Source organism: Heptranchias perlo, chromosome 10 (assembly GCF_035084215.1).
Source record: "Heptranchias perlo isolate sHepPer1 chromosome 10, sHepPer1.hap1, whole genome shotgun sequence".
Taxonomy (NCBI): Eukaryota; Metazoa; Chordata; class Chondrichthyes; order Hexanchiformes; family Hexanchidae; genus Heptranchias; species Heptranchias perlo.
Window position 1 is genome coordinate 2,418,271 of NC_090334.1, and position 19,385 is coordinate 2,437,655.

At 42.8% G+C, this 19,385-nt stretch overlaps 1 protein-coding gene across 2 annotated transcripts in view; it reads left to right on the forward strand.

Annotated features, from left to right (window-relative positions):
* The window catches only part of ttbk2a (tau tubulin kinase 2a), a 224,498-nt gene that overhangs the window by 185,253 nt on the left and 19,860 nt on the right, over positions 1-19,385 (forward strand). Inside the window, exon 14 of one of the 2 annotated variants that reach the window (XM_067991120.1) lies at positions 7,680-7,925. The exons of the other annotated variant lie outside the window; for it this stretch is intronic. Within the exon in view, the coding sequence (XP_067847221.1) occupies positions 7,680-7,925 (246 nt within the window). The remainder of the gene's footprint in view (positions 1-7,679; positions 7,926-19,385) is intronic. 2 annotated transcript variants of the gene reach the window in all.

Genomic DNA, 19,385 nt, shown 5'->3' on the forward strand with positions numbered 1-19,385 from the left:
CTGGGACCTGAGTGAACAGGGCAAGCAACTGGGTATCTCCTTAACCAACCAGATTGAAGGATTAAAAAATAAACAGCACAGGGACTGAGAAGGAAGTGTAAATTAGAATCATACAGTGCAGATGGAGGCCATTCGGCCCATCATGTCAGCTCTTTGAAAGAGCGATCCAATTAGTCCCACTCCCCCGCTCTTTCCCCATAGCCCTGCAATTTTTTTCTTTTCAAGTATTTATCCAATTCCCTTTTGAAAGTTACTATTGAATCTAATGTATGTAATGAATTTCCATAACTGGTGATATCTGTTCTCACACCCAGCAGGGAGCTTACTGGCAGAGTGGTGCATTATATTGTGATATCCAACTGCTCACTCATGGGATCATTCTGTATCTATCTCAGCAGCACAGATAGCTGCAGGGTCAGCCTTTGGTTTTGCCCGTGGCCTGTTGTGCTCAGTACGCACTGACTGGTCTGGTCATCTGATCCCCATCGTACAGGTCTTTTGGCCGTCTCTAGTCAAGAGCTAACGGGCCAATCCAGTGTGAGGGTGAATCGCTGCCCGTTCTGCTCCCTGAGGTCCACCAGAGTATTTGTGTAAAATGCGCCTGATTTCAATGTGATCCTTTCCAGCTCTGTGAGTTAGAGAAATCAAACTCTGGAAGATGTAGACACCACCATCTGCAGAATGGGTGAATTCAATGTCAAATTAGGTACAGAAAGAGAGGGAAAGAAAGATTGGATTAAGAGAGAGAAAAAAGACAGAAAGGAAAAGTAATAAAATAAATGTAAAAATTGAAATTTTTTACAAACACCACGCGAATACAACAACTTCACTCCATTCAATGCATTTCACTGGTGAGACAGACAGCGAGTTGCCGTTTTCGTGAAGCTAATGGTGGAGTGGAGCAACTTTCAGACATTTGAGTTGAACTGTGCAACTGCCCCTCGCAGTATCATTTTATGCATAAATAACAGCGAGTGCCATTAGCCTCACTGTTATTTTGACAGCAAAATCTGGGCCCTTATGTTTCAATGCTTATTTATAGCCATAAATTCTCAGCTTAGTGAAGGAATCATGGATGAAAGGATTTTCATAAAATATTTGGAGCAGTTTCATTCGTTCTGTTTTTTATTATTATTTGTTGTTGACTTCTCATTGGTTTTATTGCATCTTTAACAGATTTCATTGGAAGTTTATGTACTTGCTTTGCTAGGTTTTGATTGGTTTGCTTATAACTGTGAAATTGAGCCAATTGAATTGTGACATCTACCTTGCTGGTCAAATATAATGTCTGAGGTGTGACACCTGAATTATGATGAACACATCTGCAAGATGGAGAAAACCAGATGTGTTCTTCCTCTTTAGTTCTTTGCAGAAGCCTAAAAATTGTGTTAAGTGATAAGCTTCCCAGGCCATATGGCATCTTGTTTTTAGTTTTTAAGTGAGCTACGATTTGAGACTTTTTAAAAGGGGAGGTGGTATGTATGCACAGTCAGACAGGCATGCTTGATTAGTACTAATAAAAAGAAAAATATAGTTTACATAAATTCTGGGAACAGGACCTGGCCACCCACTGCTGGGGGAACAATGGAGGGAGACACTTCAGCCTGACCTATACAACCTCCATTGACTAAGAATGGGACAGCTCACAATCCTTCACCCCATATAAATGTGTAAATTCTACCTATCAGATGAGTGCTGGTGAAACTTTGATAATAAGGGCACTGTCATGTTTTGGGAGTGCAGACTATGGAGGGACCTAGGTGGAATATATGTTTTTTTCAAAAAATGCTGCTATTTAGATAAATTTAACTCTCCAATGGTTAAATTCACTGGACACGAAAGGCTAGTAGCTATATCTTAGATTTCAGTTGGAGTGTCTGAACCAGTGTCTTGGAGACAATGAAAGATTATTCGCTATTTCAGCAACTGTTCACACATTGCTGCTGCAATGATTCTATTTATTTGATCTCAGCAGGGGTCACTGCAAAGTTAGGCTGGTGGATTCCACTTCTGGGGAGAAGCAGAGGGTGGGTAGTCACTTGTGACTAGATACAGATGCTGGAGTCTTTTTTGTTGAGTGAGCAGTCATGCAGTGACGTACTGTGAGCAGTTTTGAAAAGACAGGAGAAGAGGTCCTGTCCTAGGCTATAGGACATAATGCAGAGGAGTTATTTTGTTTTAAGTAAGACAACCCATTATAATAGGGTAAAATAGCCCTATTAAAAAAGGGATTTTGTATATGTGTGAAAATGTGTTAAATTTATCTTTGCGTAAGAATATAAAAAATTTGAACTAAGTGAATCTGATAGCTATTGCTCTGTATGTTCACCTTGCTATGGAATAAGGCAGCTTAATGATTCAAGTCAAGCCTCACCGTACCCAGTGTTATCGTGATCTGCCTTTGGCTATACCTATCAGCTTGTTGGTACAAATGCGTTGCTCTCATTCCATGTTTTTTTGTGTTCTTGTTCTTTAGATTAGGAAAAAATTCAGTACATTATTTTTTTTGGAGAGTTTCAAAATTCTGTTCATAAAATAATGGTGCTCTGGAGACTGAACTTCTGAACCTTCACAGAAGTGAAACTCCCATTCAGGAGCCATCATTTGATGACCCAAATCCAGTTTTGTAAATTTAATTTCTGTTTTTGCAAGCTCAAAATTGTTAACTGCCCAGCTCTTTTAAACAGCAGTTATCAGCCACCTATTAGCAGAGTCCGAACTCCTGAATGATATTCCCATGCTAATGGCAGCTTTCCACCTTTGCCTCCTGCTGCCTTTAAGTGGGCCTGTCAGTGACATATGATAATTTCAGCTGTGATAGATAGCAAAATAAATTGATAGCACAAAACCAGAATTGAGATGTTAAAAAACTGGTTAGCACTGAGGAAGTTTGCCCTCGTAATCTCCATTCAGTGGAGAACACTCCATTCCCAGGTCTGAAATTATACTTTATTGCTAAAACTTCAATTTGTTTATAAATTGAACAATGCTTTAACTTGGTGAGGGAAAGGGAACTGAAGTAGTACTGCAGCAGTTTTCCATGTAATTTTATATTTTGCCATATTACTCAAAAAAAAATGTTAAAATGGCAAATGCTGCATAGAGTACAAGCAGGAAATAGAGCAACAATGGGGGCACAACAAAGCAGTTCATTCTGTGGTTTTTTTTAAAACGCATTTTTGGCTCATTTTGAAGTAGCCTTCAAAGAAAAGGTTTTGTATAAAGCTGATACATTTATTGCAAAAATGAACAGGTGGAAACATTTTCCTCTAGTCTGTGCTTTAATTGACCACTTTCAGATTACCATGCAGGGAGAGATTATTGCTCGCTGTTGCATCATGCTGCCTCCCTTATCAAATGACACAGAACTTATGGCTTCAGAAAACCCCCATGGTCAAAGACCCTTGGATGAACTTATTGATCTAACCGTGCAAATCGCCAAAAATTATAGTGTCCTTATATACTGATTAGAATCTCTTCCTTCTGAAGTGGTCTATAAATGGTTATCACCAGTGGTACCTCAAATCAGGAATATTTTGCCTTTACCTTTGCCGTACCTTTTTGCCCCAAACAAGACAATGCTCTACTATAACCGAAATAATCGTCAATGTCATCACATACGACACATTGAGCGATCACAGGCTTAGAGGTGGGCTCAAGAAGTCCCTCCCTGACTTTGAGTACCAACAGTATAAAAATCACGCATTCTTTCTCCCCCACCCCATAGAAATGATTGCACCATTTCTTACTCAAGGAATAAACTTGGTTCCCTGCTGTCTCCTACATTGATGACTGAAAGATTTACAACAAATGGGTTTTATGCAGTTGTATTTTGAAGTAGAAGCCATATTGAGGGAAAAAGTTCTTTCTGGCTGTATTGTTACCTTCCGCTGTAGCCTTGACCTCCTTGTCACAGTCGGTTTCTTTTTGATTCCCATCATCTTAAATGGTCTCTGCTACGAACGGATGCAGCCAAAAGTCTTTAATAGAGTCTGAAATGGGTCCGACCCAATACTGTGCACCAAAGCCGATTGGCTTTTTCCTCAGAATCCAGTATACCTTGTTTGGATGCCATTAAAAGTTTAATGATTATAATTAATTTTAATTCCATTCTTTTTGTTGACTCTAGTTCATCTATAAAATCCTGTTCTGCTGTCTTGGATATAGAGGTTACAATACTCACTCTGGCCATTTATTTAAGTCCCAGCTGCAACCCCATGAATCTGTTGTCCATATACACATATTTCTCCTCTCTCGATTTTCTCACCTTACCTCTGCTCTCCTGAAGGGGGTAACTCATGCTGAGGCTCCACAACCAGCTTCGAGCCTCCTGTACTTCACATGTAGCCATTCTGAGCCTAGTTAATGAGTATTGATGGGCCATTTGAGTATTGATGGGCCATGTCATAGCTGAGCTGGCTCCTATCCTCACTTGTAGAATTACAGAACCATTCACTGGTGATCAGGAGCAGGAACCTTGGCTGATTTTTTTTTTTTCTTTCCATCTCGCAAGCTGAGGAATACTGGATCTAATTGAAGCTTGCTACAAGCCACTTTGGCTGAAATCAGCTTAGGACCAACCTAAATCATTCTGTTGTTCAATTCCATATCATGCATGGTAGCATAGTAGTTATGTTACTGGACTAGTAATCCAGAGGCCTGGACTAAAATGAGTCATGAGTTCAAATCCCGCCACGGCAGCTGGCGAATTTAAATTCAATTAATTAATTAAATTCAATTAATAAAATCTGGAATTAAAATACTAGTATCAGTAATGATGGCCATGAAACTACCGGATTGTCGTAAAAACCCATCTGGTTCACTAATGTCCTTTAGGGACCCACAGCAATGTGGTTGATTCTTAATTGCCCTCTGAAATGGCCTAGCAAGCCACTCAGTTGTAAAATCTCGCTACGAAAAGTCATAATAAGAACCTTCACTGCAAGGACTGCAGCGGTTCAAGAAGGCAGCTCACCACCACCTTCTCAAGGGCAATTAGGGATGGGCAATAAATGCTGGCCTTGCCAGTGACACCCACATCCTGTGAACAAATTAAAAAAAAATAAAAAAAATTTAGCCAAGAGCCATCAGGAAGCAAGCTCCACATTCTTGACCATTTCATTAATTCTGTTCTGAACTCCTAGGTTGTGGTGAAGTATTTTACATTTGGGTAAAAGAAAGATAGATAGAGATATATATATATATATGTAGCAACTTTCATGACCACAGGACGTCCCAAAGCGCCTTACAGCCAATGAAGTACTTTTGAAGTGCAGTCACTGTTGTAATGTAGGAAACATTAGTGATGTTGGTTGACGAATAAATGTTTGTCAGGACACCAGGGAGAACTTCCTCGCTCTTCTTCGAAGTAGTGCAGTGGGATCTTTTACGTCTGCCTGAGAGGGCAGATAGAGCCTCTGTTTAACATCTCATCCGAAAGATGGCACCTCTGTGCAGCACTCCCTTAGTACTGCACTGAAGTGTCAGCCTTGATTATATGATCAAATCTCTGGAGTGGGATTTGAACCCGCGACCTTCTGACTCAGGTGAGTGAGACTCACTGAGCCAAGGCTGACGCTTTGTATGGAAGGTATGACCTGGGTTATGTTGTACTTCAACAGCGCGGGTCCTTTTTGTTTTGTGACTCTCTCTCCTGAAGGTGCTGATTGCTGCATATGGTTCCTGGGCACTAACCACCTTCCAGCACCTGGCCAGTAGCCACGCTTAATGTTTGAGTCTGCTTAAGCATCAACGGGCTATTTCACCAGGGAACACATCACAGACAACTTGTTCTTGTTCTCATATCACATCTACACCTGCACTGTCCAGCAGAGGGCCACTGGATTGTGATCAGGAGTGGAATCACTGGCTGATTTTTGTTTTCTCCTCTCCTTTCCCTACCCCAAGTTAACTTTCCTATGTCACCTCAGCTGAGATCAGTCAACTCAGCACTGACTGGGTATCGAACTTGGAACCTTCCTGGTTTGTATGACTCATTTTCACACTGGGCAATGCATTAAACCAACTGAAATATCAAAAAAACACAGCAAAATAATACTTGGGCTATTATGAAACCTAATGGTCTTTTCAGATGATTGAAATTAAAAGTCTAGTGAGGGTGAAAGAAATTAGGATTCGGTTTAAATACAACATTTTTATTGCAGATCAATTGGTGTTTGGCTTCTGCAGAACTACTATAGCCTTCACTGACAAAATTTGTTAAACATCACTAAACATTAAGTCAGGGAGTAAAGATTTTGTGGGGGGTGGGTGCTTTGTATAGATTTTTTTTTAGTAAAGGGATTTGTATAATCTATCTTTAATCAAATAAATCTCATAACACCGTCACGTTAACACACACTGCAAGAACGTTGACAGCATGCTTTCCTGTTGTGCTTTGCCAAGTAAAGACTAACATGAAACTAATTTTCAATGGTCGTTTACTACCATATGGGGCTGTTTGTGATTTTTCTTTTCCATTCAAATGTGTAACCAAAATGCAGATCGTTATTTATATCCTATCCTTTGGCCATTCAGTAATTCTTCATGACCAAACTGGCCTTTGAAAACACGCATTGGCTTTTTGTTCCTGGAATTTTGTTCTCAACGTAGCAGTGTAGATATTGCAACATTTCCACAACCTCCATTGCAGAAATTGTATTCAATGACTAAATAATTTTGAGACTAGTTATAAATTTACTTGTAGTTGCCAGCATGACAGCAAACAATTTGAACCAAATATGTTTTAAGAACATCTTGTGTCTTCGACAAGCCATTCAGAATTTCATACAATGGCCAGTTCTGTACTAAAACTCCTTTGTGGTATAATTTTCTCTAAAATATGTAGAGGGAGGGTCATACTGGCATTGGGATCAGAGATGGTACTGTAACACTGACCGACTCAGTACTGGATAAATGAAAGTATGTTTCACAGAATGCAGGAGTTGCAGCTCCCTCAATGGCCTCATCGGTGAAGTCTCCATACAGTGCAGCACTGAACCGTCCAGGCCAAAAGTCTGTGCTGTGGTAGCCAATCTCAGCCAGGGCAGATTTTGGAGTGCTGGCAATTAGTCTCAGCATGCCTGAGCTAAGGAGCAGAAAAATAAGCAGGGGTTGGAGCTCATGATCCCTATCTAGTGACATCTGCCAAGTCTATGTGTGTGGACATGCAGTGAAGACAGGGTTGGACTTGGGTGTTATACCCCACACGGTCGAACCACTTTCTGACACAAGTCTCGGCTTGCACATGAAGAATGGCCACTTGGGGGAGCTACTGAGCTGCTGGCACCTGTGAAACTGTATCCCAGCAAGAGTAAATGTGAAGAGCAGAGTGGCTTAAAAGGCAGGAGATAAAATTAAAGAATAAAGTGTATTTTCAGTGTTATCTCTTGCCTTTCTTCATCCATTCATTACCAGACTGTTAAAGGACGGCATCATCTGTTTTTTTCATTGCAAGTCAAGCATGGTTGGTTATATGTTTGAATGAAAATGTGTTTTTACTAATATATGTTTTCCATTGTGAACACTGACATCACTCCAGACTGAATTTTACCTGGATTGGATGTGCAAAAGTATATTAGAAATGTATGAGTGTTCCTCTAGTGTGCTTGCAATTTTTGTGAGCAGAAAGCAATCATAATCTTGAATTCACCAATATTCCCATCCATATGTTCTCACAGCTGAACACAACTCATTTGCCACATCCCGACACTCCAAGGATGCAGAGTCCCCTCCGATCCCCGAGCCCTGTAGTATTCTTATCCTCTGATTCGGATCCACTTCACAGGAAGCAGTCAGATTTGCACAGGAGCCAGTCTGCTGAGAGCGGTTATTCACGCTCCCCTGGTCGCAGGCAGCTGCCCTTCATTCCAGGCAACACCAAGCTGCCTTCTATCATTCGCATCTCCAAAGCTCAGCTCCAACAGGTGAACCAATAGATTATCTTGTTTGCAGTATTTACTATTGTAGTAGAGGATTTTTAATTTAAAATTTTCCTGCCTTGTATCCGGAATAAATGTTTAACTCATGTTTTTTTTAAATGCATCTGTCAGAATTTTGCACTAACCCTAAATTTAGTGACTTACAAATGTATTAATCATTTTATTGTTGCGATATGATTGAGTGAGTTAAGGAACAGTCCTTGTTTGGGAGGAGCTTCGCAGCTTTTAATGAATAGACCACCTGAATGAGTAGTTAATTGGTAAACGTGTCATTGACTTCTATTGGAATAAAAAAACATTTTTTTAAGTAAGGTCATACTTGAGTGCATTACCAATATTGAGTTAATAATGTTTTTCGCTACATCAGTAAAATAACAGCTGTCTGGCTGTATAGTGGTTTTAACTGGTCATTATAATGAGTCAGTCAGTGGCCACTAGTACCATGTCCAGTCTACCATATCTGGCCAGTAAACCCCTCATCTGTATTAGAATTGATACATTACATATATTTTTGTAAACGTGAAGCATAGTCAAACAAATAGATTGAAATGTATGTTCTGACAAGAATGTGCACTTTTTATAGAGACCAAGAATGGTGGATGGAGTCAGGTGGGAGGTCAAAATTGCGTCCGTAACCCGGCTCCAATGTGCCAACTTCCAGGTTTAATGTGGGTGCATTTGGAACGCACTGGACAAGGTCCCGTTCCCAATTAATGCCGGGGGATGGGTATTTAGCGTGGCATTTAACGTCGTTAAGAGACGTTAGGTCGCGTTTTTTTTAACTTGATATTTAACTTTAAATTTAACGTCTCCAGGGCAGCTTTCCTTGGGTTTGTGAATCTCGCCTGATAAATGGAGGTGAGAAGGGCCGGCTCATTCAGGTAAGTGCCTTTATTCAACTGCTTGTGGGCCAAGAGGAGCAGGAGTGTTTCCTCCAGGCCCAACAAGCTCACCTGTTGTGATTAGTCCCCCGTGATCGGCTGATCCTCCTGATGTCCGAGCCTCTCCATCCAGGCCCCGGGGACACTGATCTCTCCCCGTCCGGCCCCCGGGGACACTGATCTCTACCCGTCCTCCCCATCCGGCCCCCGGGGACACTGATCTCTACCCGTCCTCCCCATCCGGCCCCCGGGGACACTGATCTCTACCCGTCCTCCCCATCCGGCCCCCGGGGACACTGATCTCTACCCGTCCTCCCCATCCGGCCCCCGGGGACACTGATCTCTACCCGTCCTCCCCGTCCAGGCCCCGGGGGCACCGGTCTCTCCCCGTCCAGGCCCCGGGGGCACCGGTCTCTCCCCGTCCAGGCCCCGGGGGCACCGGTCTCTCCCCGTCCAGGCCCCGGGGGCACCGGTCTCTCCCCGTCCAGGCCCCGGGGGCACCGGTCTCTCCCCGTCCAGGCCCCGGGGGCACCGGTCTCTCCCCGTCCAGGCCCCGGGGGCACCGGTCTCTCCCCGTCCAGGCCCCGGGGGCACCGGTCTCTCCCCGTCCAGGCCCCGGGGGCACCGGTCTCTCCCCGTCCAGGCCCCGGGGGCACCGGTCTCTCCCCGTCCAGGCCCCGGGGGCACCGGTCTCTCCCCGTCCAGGCCCCGGGGGCACCGGTCTCTCCCCGTCCAGGCCCCGGGGGCACCGGTCTCTCCCCGTCCAGGCCCCGGGGGCACCGGTCTCTCCCCGTCCAGGCCCCGGGGGCACCGGTCTCTCCCCGTCCAGGCCCCGGGGGCACCGGTCTCTCCCCGTCCAGGCCCCGGGGGCACCGGTCTCTCCCCGTCCAGGCCCCGGGGGCACCGGTCTCTCCCCGTCCAGGCCCCGGGGGCACCGGTCTCTCCCCGTCCAGGCCCCGGGGGCACCGGTCTCTCCCCGTCCAGGCCCCGGGGGCACCGGTCTCTCCCCGTCCAGGCCCCGGGGGCACCGGTCTCTCCCCGTCCAGGCCCCGGGGGCACCGGTCTCTCCCCGTCCAGGCCCCGGGGGCACCGGTCTCTCCCCGTCCAGGCCCCGGGGGCACCGGTCTCTCCCCGTCCAGGCCCCGGGGGCACCGGTCTCTCCCCGTCCAGGCCCCGGGGGCACCGGTCTCTCCCCGTCCAGGCCCCGGGGGCACCGGTCTCTCCCCGTCCAGGCCCCGGGGGCACCGGTCTCTCCCCGTCCAGGCCCCGGGGGCACCGGTCTCTCCCCGGGCACACCCCGAGCTCCCCCCCCCCCCCCCCCCCCCCCCCCGGTCAGGCTGCCGGACGTGAAACCTGTAAGTGACATTTATTGCCTTCAATTGAGTTGTGATGTCAGATTCATACAAGCATACAACGTGGCAAAGCTTACCGGTAAGCCCGAAGATTGGGGAAACCCGCAAAGGATGACTAAAAGAATAATAAAAAGGGAGAAAATAAATTGAGAGTAAATGAGCAAGAAATATAAAAACTGATAGTAAAAGCTTCTGCAAGTATATAAAAAGGAAGAGGGTAGCTAAAGTAAACATTGGTCCCTTAGATGATGAGACTGGGGAAGAAATAATGGAAAACAAGGAAATGGCAGAGGCATTGAACAGATATTTTGTATCTGTCTTCACAGTAGAAGACACTAATAACATACCAATAATAGTTGAAAATCAAGGGCCAAAGGGGAGGGAGGAACTAAAAACAATCACTATCATTAGAGGAAAAAGTACTAGGTGAACTAATGGGTCTAAAGGCTGACAAGTGCCCTGGAACTGATGACTTCCATCCAATGGTCTTAAAGGAAGTGGCCACAGAGATAGTGGATGCATTGGTTGTAATCTTCCAGAATTCACTAGATTCTGGAAAGGTCCCAGCGGATTGGAAAACCACAAATGTAACACCCCTATTCAAGAAGGGAGTGAGACAGAGAGCAAGTAACTACAGACCAGTTAGCCTAACATCTGTCATTGGGAAAATGCTAGAATCCATTTTTAAGGAAGTAGTAGCAGGACATTTGGAGACTCATAATATAATCAAGGAGCGTCAACATGGTTTTATGAAAGGGAAATCGTGTCTGACAAATTTAATAGAGTTCTTTGAGGAAGTAATGGGCAGGGTGGATAAAGGGGAACTAATGGATGCAGTATATTTGGATTTCCAAAAGGCGTTCGATAAGGTGCCACATAAAAGGTTACTGCATAAGATAAGAGCTCATGGTGTTGGGGGTAATATACTGGCATGGAAAGAGGATTGGCTAACTCACAGAAAACAAAGAGTCGGGATAAAAGGGTCATTTTTCAAAATGGCAATCTGTAACTAGTGGGGTGCCGCAGGGCTTAGTGCTGGGGCCTCAACTATTTACAATATATATCAATGACTTGGATGAAGGAACAGAGTGTCTGGTGGCCAAATTTGCTGATGATACAAAGATAGGTGGAAAAGCAAGTTGCGATGAGGACACAAAGTGTCTGCAAAGGGATATTGACAAGTTAAGCGAATGGGCAAAAATTTGGCAGATGCAATATAATGTGGGAAAATGTGAAGTCATCCACTTTGGGAGGAAAAATAAAAGAGCAAAATATTATTTGAATGGAGAAATACTACAAAATGCTGCGGTACAGAGAGATCTGGGTGTCCTCGTACATGAAACACAAAAAGTCAACATACAAGTGCAGCAGGTAATCCGGAAGGCAAACGGAATATTGGCCTTTATTTCTAGGGGGATGGAATATAAAAGCAGGGAAGTCATGCTTCAACTGTTATAGAAAGGATATTATTAAACTAGAAAAAGTGCAGAAAATATTTACTAGGATGCTACCGTCACTTGTTGGTTTGACTTATAGGGAGAGGTTGGATCGACTGAGACTTTTTTCCCTGGAGAGTAGGAGGTTAAGGGGTGATCTTATAGAAGTTTATAAAATAATGAGGGGCATAGATAATGTAGATAGTCAAAATCTTTTCCCAAAGGTAGGGGAGCCTATAACGAGGGGGCATAGATTTAAGGTGAGAGGGGAGAGATACAAAAGGGTCCAGAGGGGCAATTTTTTCACTCAAAGGGTGGTGAGTGTCTGGAACGAGCTGCCAGAGGCAGTAGTAGAGGCGGGTACAATTTTGTCTTTTAAAAAGCGTTTGGACAGTTACATGGGTCAGATGGGTATAGAGGGATATGGGCCAAGTGCAGGCAACTGGGACTAGCTTAGTGGTATAAACTGAGCGACATGGACATGTTGGGCCGAAGGGCCTGTTTCCATGTTGTAAACTTCTATGATTCTATGATTCTAACTGTACAGGGTGCTGGTGTGACCACACCTGGAGTACTGCGTGCAGTTCTGGTACCCTTATTTAAGGAAGGATATACTTGCATTGGAGGCAGTTCAGAGAAGGTTCACTAGGTTGATTCAGGGTATGGAAGGGTTGTCTTATGAGGAAAGATTGAACAGTTGGGTCTATACTCATTGGAGTTTAGAAGAATGAGAGGAGATCTTATTGAAACATACAAGATTCTGAGGGGACTCGATAGGGTCGATGCTGAGAGGATGTTACCCCTCATGGGGGAATCTAAAACTAGGGGGCATAGTCTCAGAATAAGGGGTCCCCCGTTTAAGATGGAAATGAGGAGGAATTTCTTCTCCCAGAGGGTCGTGAATCTTTGGAATTCTTTACCCCAAAAAGCTGTGGAGGCTGAGTCATTGAATACATTCAAGGCTGAGTTAGACAAATTTTTGATCAGCAAAGGAGTCAAAGGATATGGGGAAAAGGCAGGAAAGTGGAGCTGAGGTATAAATCAGATCAGCCATGATCTCATTAAATGGCGGAGCAGGCTCGAGGGGCCGAATGGCCTACTCCTGCTCCTATCTCTTATGGTCTTACTCTGATGCGCTTACTTCTCTTCCGGGTGTTCCATGCAAAAATCTATCCCTACCCCCCGGCTCTCTTCTCAGGTTCAAGAAAAAATCATGCCCCTAATTTCCAGAAATTATAAGAGGAAGAGAACATCATATGTAATATAGAATAATGAATGGGAAAATGGAGAAATTAATCTCGAGAGGCCCCAGGTTAAACAATGCACTCTCACTCCAACAACCAATTTAAATCATGTATATTGTAACTGCTCCCACCCATGCATTTTAATTAATGTTCATAGCACTATAGTGAAATAAATGAAGTCTGCCCCTTTTGTGCTGCTGTCTGTAGATGGCGAGATGATGTTTGTATGAGAGTTTTTTAGGATGAGGTTTTGTTTTATTAAAATTCCATGCAAGCTTGGTACAATAATACTTGCCTTATCACATGGAAATGTCTCAGTGCTTCGCACAATTAATTGGCTTGGTATGTAGTGACTGATTTAGGCAAAATAATAGGAAATTAAGTGAAACAGTATTCAAAAAGTAACAGCAATTAATTCATTTGTTGACATCAACACTAAGGGAATAGAGTAATTTTCAGCAGATATATTTATATTAAATACACCGAGTTTACTCACAAGCTGAGATGTCGGTGCTGCAGGTCATCTAAACCCTGCTTAGACAGATATAGATATTTAAGTAGGAGTTGACAGAAGGTGATACTGTGGCACAGGCAAGCTGGAGCTCGACAGAACAGTTGGGTGAGGTTTGCCATTTGCCACAGATCAAGCCGTCATTCCCCATCATACTGCAGTGCAGAAAAAAAAGAACTTGCATTTGTATAGCGCCTTTCACATCCTCAGAACGTCTCAAAGCGCTTCACAGCCAATGAAATACTTAAAAAATGTTGTAATGTAGGGAAATGTGGCAGCCAATTTGTACACAGCAGGGTCCCATGAACAGCAGTGAGATCAATGACCAGATAATCTTTTTTAGTGGTGTTGGTTGAGGGATATGAATGTGAAAAATTGGGAATGTTTTCATTGAAACAGATGAGATTGTGGGATGATTTGATGGAGGTGTTTAAAAGTAGAGAGGGATGGGATAGATTAAGAAGCTAGAGAGTGTTTCTAGTGATTGAGTGATCTAGAACGAGGGGGACATAGATATAAGATTGAATGGAAGAGATTTAGGGCAGAGAGCAGGAGGAACTCTTTTTATGGAAACGATTGTGAGCAGAGATCAGGCAATTCCTTAAAGGGAATGAAGGAGGGAAAATTTGAGGACTGGTCACTGAACTGACATTGCACGCAACTCCCAGTGCTTGGCTGTGGAGCATATTTGGCAGATATCATGGAGCAGGCCCTTTGTATGTTCTTTCAGCTGGGCAGGATGCATGGCATAAGACTATTTAATGAAGGAAAAAGAGTAAAGTAAAAAGAAAAGAAAAAAGACTTGCATTTATACAGCACCTTTCACTACCTCGGGTCGTCCCAAAGTGCTTTACAGCCAATGAAGTACTTTTGAAGTATAGTTACTATTGTAATGTCAAGTAAGTCTCCAAAACGGGATTTAACAGTTAGATAATGCACAAATAAAACAGAATAATGCTGGAAACACACCAGGTTAGTCAGCATCTGTGGAGAGAACAGACAGGGTTATGCTTCGGGCACAGCCCTTCTTGAGAACCTCCTCTTAATCTTTGTTTTTCCTGTAAGCAAGTTATTAATTTCCTCTCTGCACTTGGAGTATTTTTTTTTGCCTCCTCTCACTCCCTTTTTTCCGATTGTATTAAAATGCTTGCTTGCCTTTTATTTCTCAGTTGAGCAGAAGGGCTCAGACTGAAAAGTTGTCCTGTCTGCGCTCTCCTGGATGTGGGCTGACTTGCTTTTGTTTCCAGCATTTTCTCTTTTGTTACTGTTAAATAGAAATTGCTTTAGTAGCATGTCTGAGGTATTCTTACTGCTACATCATTTCAGCACAACAGTTACTTTGAAACCTTTGCTTGTCTTTTGCTATAAACCCAATTATGGAACCACCCAAAATCTTCTCTGCCAGCATTTCCATCAAACAGTAGTTCAGCTTAACTGCTAATTCATGCTAAATTGTAGACCGTTTTGTGCTGTGTACTTGCTTCCAGAAGCAACTATATTCAAACTGTCCAAACTAATTTCACTTGAGACTTCTGCAGTTAATAGAGAAGGCTTTCACCCCATTTATGTATGGTCTGAATTCAGTTGGCTTGGAGAACAGTGTGCTATCCCAGAGTATTGTCCAATTCCCAATAAATAGTTTGAATAAAACAGTGGAGGAAATCAGATTTGTTTCTGCAACCTCTTTGCAGATAGTGGGCCATGTGTTGATATTTAAAATAAGTCCTATGAATATTAGTCCAGAGAGGCAGCCAATTATATTGATTTATGTGACATTCTTGACTCAGTGGTAGCACTTTGTCAGAAGGTCATTGGTTCAAGTCCCACTACAGAGACTTGGGCAAATAATCTAGGCTGACACTTCAGTGCAGTACCGAGGAAGTGCTGCACTGTCGGAGGTGCCATCTTTCGGATGAGACGTTAAACCAAGGCCCCGTCTGCCCCCTCAGGTGGGCGTAAAAGATCCCATGACACTATTTTGAAGAAGAGCAGGAGAGTGTTCTCTGATAAAAGTACTGAAGTTTTTCACTGCTTGTCCAGCAAGGAATACTTTATCTGTTGGGACATTGATTTATAGGGTTGTCAAGTACTTAATCCAGGCCTTGAGTGGCTTTAGCAAAGAGCCACGCATGGTGTGAGGCTGTCATCCTCTCCAGGGTATTCAGTAGCAGGTCAGTGTAAGCTGCAGCCTTCACTCCCTCGAGCCACTTTCCCTTTTTGCCACAAATCCACCTCACAACTTGGTCCCTGGATCTGGGCCAGAGGAAGTCCGTCCATTGTACATCCAGGAGTTCCGAACTGTGATGGAGAATTGTTCAGCCACGTGCCTTGTAGGCCATAATTTCAACCTGCATTGTGATGATGCTGCTGTTGAAGAAAGATATGCGACACCAAATCACGCTTCGCTTCTTGATGCAATCGTAGAGGCCCGTGTCCACTTGGACCCCTTGGTATCAATATGGATCCACAAATCAGACAGGATCCCATTGTATTTTTCAGTCAGTACTTTCAAGGTCTACTTGATCCATGCAAAGGATCAATATTGCATTTCAGGCACATCCCAGTGTTGAAGATGATGAGTAGAATGCGCAATATCCCGGGGAGCAGCACAGTAATGTCTGAAAAGGAAAGTTGCAATATTTTCAGAAATGCCTGGAACAGACACTCTGAGACCGTCCTGTGAAATGCAATCCAACATATTGTTGAAGACATTAAATAGGATGGACAATGATGGCCAACTTTGCCTTACTCCTCTATTGAGAGATAGTTTAGGTGAGTCTCCCAGCTACTCACGTGGCTCTTGGATAAAATCCATTGTACTCTTAGTTTTCAGCTTCATGAGGCACTAGATTGAAAGCCGAATGAAAATCTATGAAGACAGTGTACGTGGGATTTCCTTGAGCCTCAAATTTTCATACTAAGTTCTTAAAATGTGAAATAATCCCTGCAGTGCAACTGTAGAGCTCAAAGGGTGATGTACAATAGATTACAAGTGTTGGCTTAAGTGTAATTTCTTTTCTTCCTCTACCATTTTGGTACCAGTATGCTTAATAAGGTTAGTGATGCACATTTATTTTCTATTCTCAGTGTTGATGTAAGGATGTATAAAAGCCATTCTAACTCCATACCAAGCCCAAATTGGGTCAGGTTCCCCTATATGAATAGCCATAAATTTGTCGCTAATACTTTAGTCTTTGTTCACGATCAGCCACGTGCTGGATATGCGACCAGCGGTTGTCCCCTGGAGCCATCTCTTGATAGAAGGCCAATGTTTCAAAAATGAATGTAAAAGTTTAATGCAATGGCTGTTAAGTTCCTTGTCCCTGATTTATTTCATGACTTCTGAATGTACAGCCCAGTTGTACATGCTCTGTGTCAATAGGGTAATCCTTTGACTTCCTTGCACATCTGATAGTTCAGTTATATAGTACAGGTGAGTCTCAAAGAAAAACAGGTTGATATCTGAAGAGCATTTTATTGCAAGGCTGTCACAGAATTGTGGCTTTTGGATGACATTCTGACTGTAGAGTGCTGGTGAAGCCATTTGTAGTCACCCAAACCATAAAATTCTAATATAGTTTTATTATGTACACTCTTATTCCTCAGTTATCAGAAAAGTACAATGTATTGTGGTGCCTGCCAATTGATGATCTTGTTCTTCAGGTGTAACGACCTCAATTGGTCCTAAACCAATTATAGTTGGGTCCTTTCCTCCCTTATCTCGTCTTCCTGATGATATCCAGAAGAGGTACTGCATCACAAGAGAGAATTTTTATTGAAACACCAAAAGTACCATCGAAATATCAGGTTGTCCAGGCTGTGAATGGACATACAATTTGGCTGGATTCTCTTGCCATGTGTCATGACACTAAACAGTCCACTGGTGGGAAAAATAAGACATTAGTTCAAGATAACTACTGTGACCACCTAAAGGGAGCCACTTTACTTCTACAAATGACTTGTTTTTTTTCCTTCCTGCCCATGTCCCTGCAGTCAACACTGGTTTTCCACTCTCTTGCATGTACAACTGTAAGAACTCAATGTAGTAGTTGCACAAGATTTACTTAGACACAAAATAACAAAAATCTACAAGTAACACTCCTCAGTAAGGTTGGTTCATTGTAGCCCCCCAAAAAAGTCATTAAAATTGCCTATGTTGGGAGAAGACCTGAAGACTGCAGGAAGTGCAACAAATGGTTAGACAAAATAAAAGTTCATCAAGGATTCACTATGCAAGATCGAAACATACGCCTAAGGAAAACAATTGTCTGCAAAACTAAAGGTGACTCAAATCTTTTGGAACAAAGACTGGAATTATCGTCTGACTACTCCATTTCTGGTAAGTTTTTCCATTATTTTACGATGCTGTCTATATTATTTATAAAACCATCTCAGCCTTATTACATGATGCACAATATGTATTGTAATAATGCAACTTCTTTAAAGCATATTAAATGTTGTGATCCATAATCTGGTCCTTTTTTTCATAAATTCAAAAGGGTCTTTGATTATTTTTTAAATTTCATTGTCATGTGGTCCTTTGGTTTATTTATAGTTAAATTAATCAGAGGTCTGACCTTGTATCTCCACAGATGATTTGTCTACATATTTATCCTCCATTTTGGTGCAATAATAATTTATGTTGGCGGAGGAGAAAGTCTCTACCCAGCACAAGGAATCTGGTATAGCCGAAGAAGGCATGGAAAGAAAAGACACGTGGAGAGTAGATCCTTGAGTATACAGTTAGACAATAGGACGCAGTTTCTGTTGTGCAGTGGTATCATCCACATGGCCGTGACAGGTAAGAGAGAGAAGTCAGCCAGAGGGCACAGGTGTTGTCCCTTCATCCACATTATAGCCCCAGAGCAGAAGGAGGGATAACTTTGTGTCAAAGGCTGGATACAGTTGTAAACTTTGCAGTTCGATTTCAACCACGCCACCAGTACAAAGCATTGTGTAAAATGAGGATCATTTGTTGTAGAATGCTTAATATTGCACATACACACTGATGAGATATCTCCAGTCCTCCTCCTCACTGCTCCAGGATGTTGCAATACAGAACCTTGTGGAATCATCTGAAGGTAATCATCAATGGAATGTTGAGGTATCATCCAGTGACACTGGGGCTGATGTAACCCTCCATCCTGAGGATGACCATATGGAGAGTATCTGACTTCCATACTTTTACTTATTGTCTTCATAGTACTTTTTACAAAGTAAATTTTAAGCTAACTATTTTCAGCTTTGACATTGTATTTAATATAAATGTGCTACAAAAATAATTGAATTTTAAAATTTCTTGTCAGGTTTTATTTACATTTATCAGTTATGTTGTAAGTACAGCTTTGTTTAACTTGCATGATGTTGGCTTTCCAAAATATTCACCATTGTTTGCAATAAAAGTTTTGTATCAATCATCTTTGTCCTGTATTTATTGGTCATGATTTTCCTACCATTTTATCTTAAAGGTGCACATGAGCAGCAATTTGAGGTGTAGCTATTGAAGAGTTTCCTCCTGTGACCTTTTGTCCTGAATGGGTCCTGCCTTTATTTACATACTAGTAATAAAGTAGAATGTGCTTTTGATTGTTCGCGAACACGTATGCATTATTTATCCTCTCCATAAATGTTCAAAACTCTGTTGTACATAGCTAATATTTTTCCAAATTCAGCAGTGTAGCATTACTGCTATTGTCTACACCTCACAATCTATGCAAAGGTCTTTGCATAGTAAATGTTTTAATGAGCAAAAAACATTGTTCAGTGCATTACCTTAGGGCCACCTTGGATGTGCCTGGAAAAAAAAGACTCTGCGTTTATATAGCACCTTTTACGACCTTGTGACTTCCCAAAGTGCTTTACGGTCAACGCAGCAGCCAATTTGTGCACAACAAGGCCCCATAAACGGCAATGAGATGAATGATCAGATAATCTGTTTGTGATGTTGGTTGAAGGATAAATATTGACCAGAACACCGCACTGAAGTGTCAGCCTGGATTATGTGCTTCAATCACAGGTGTG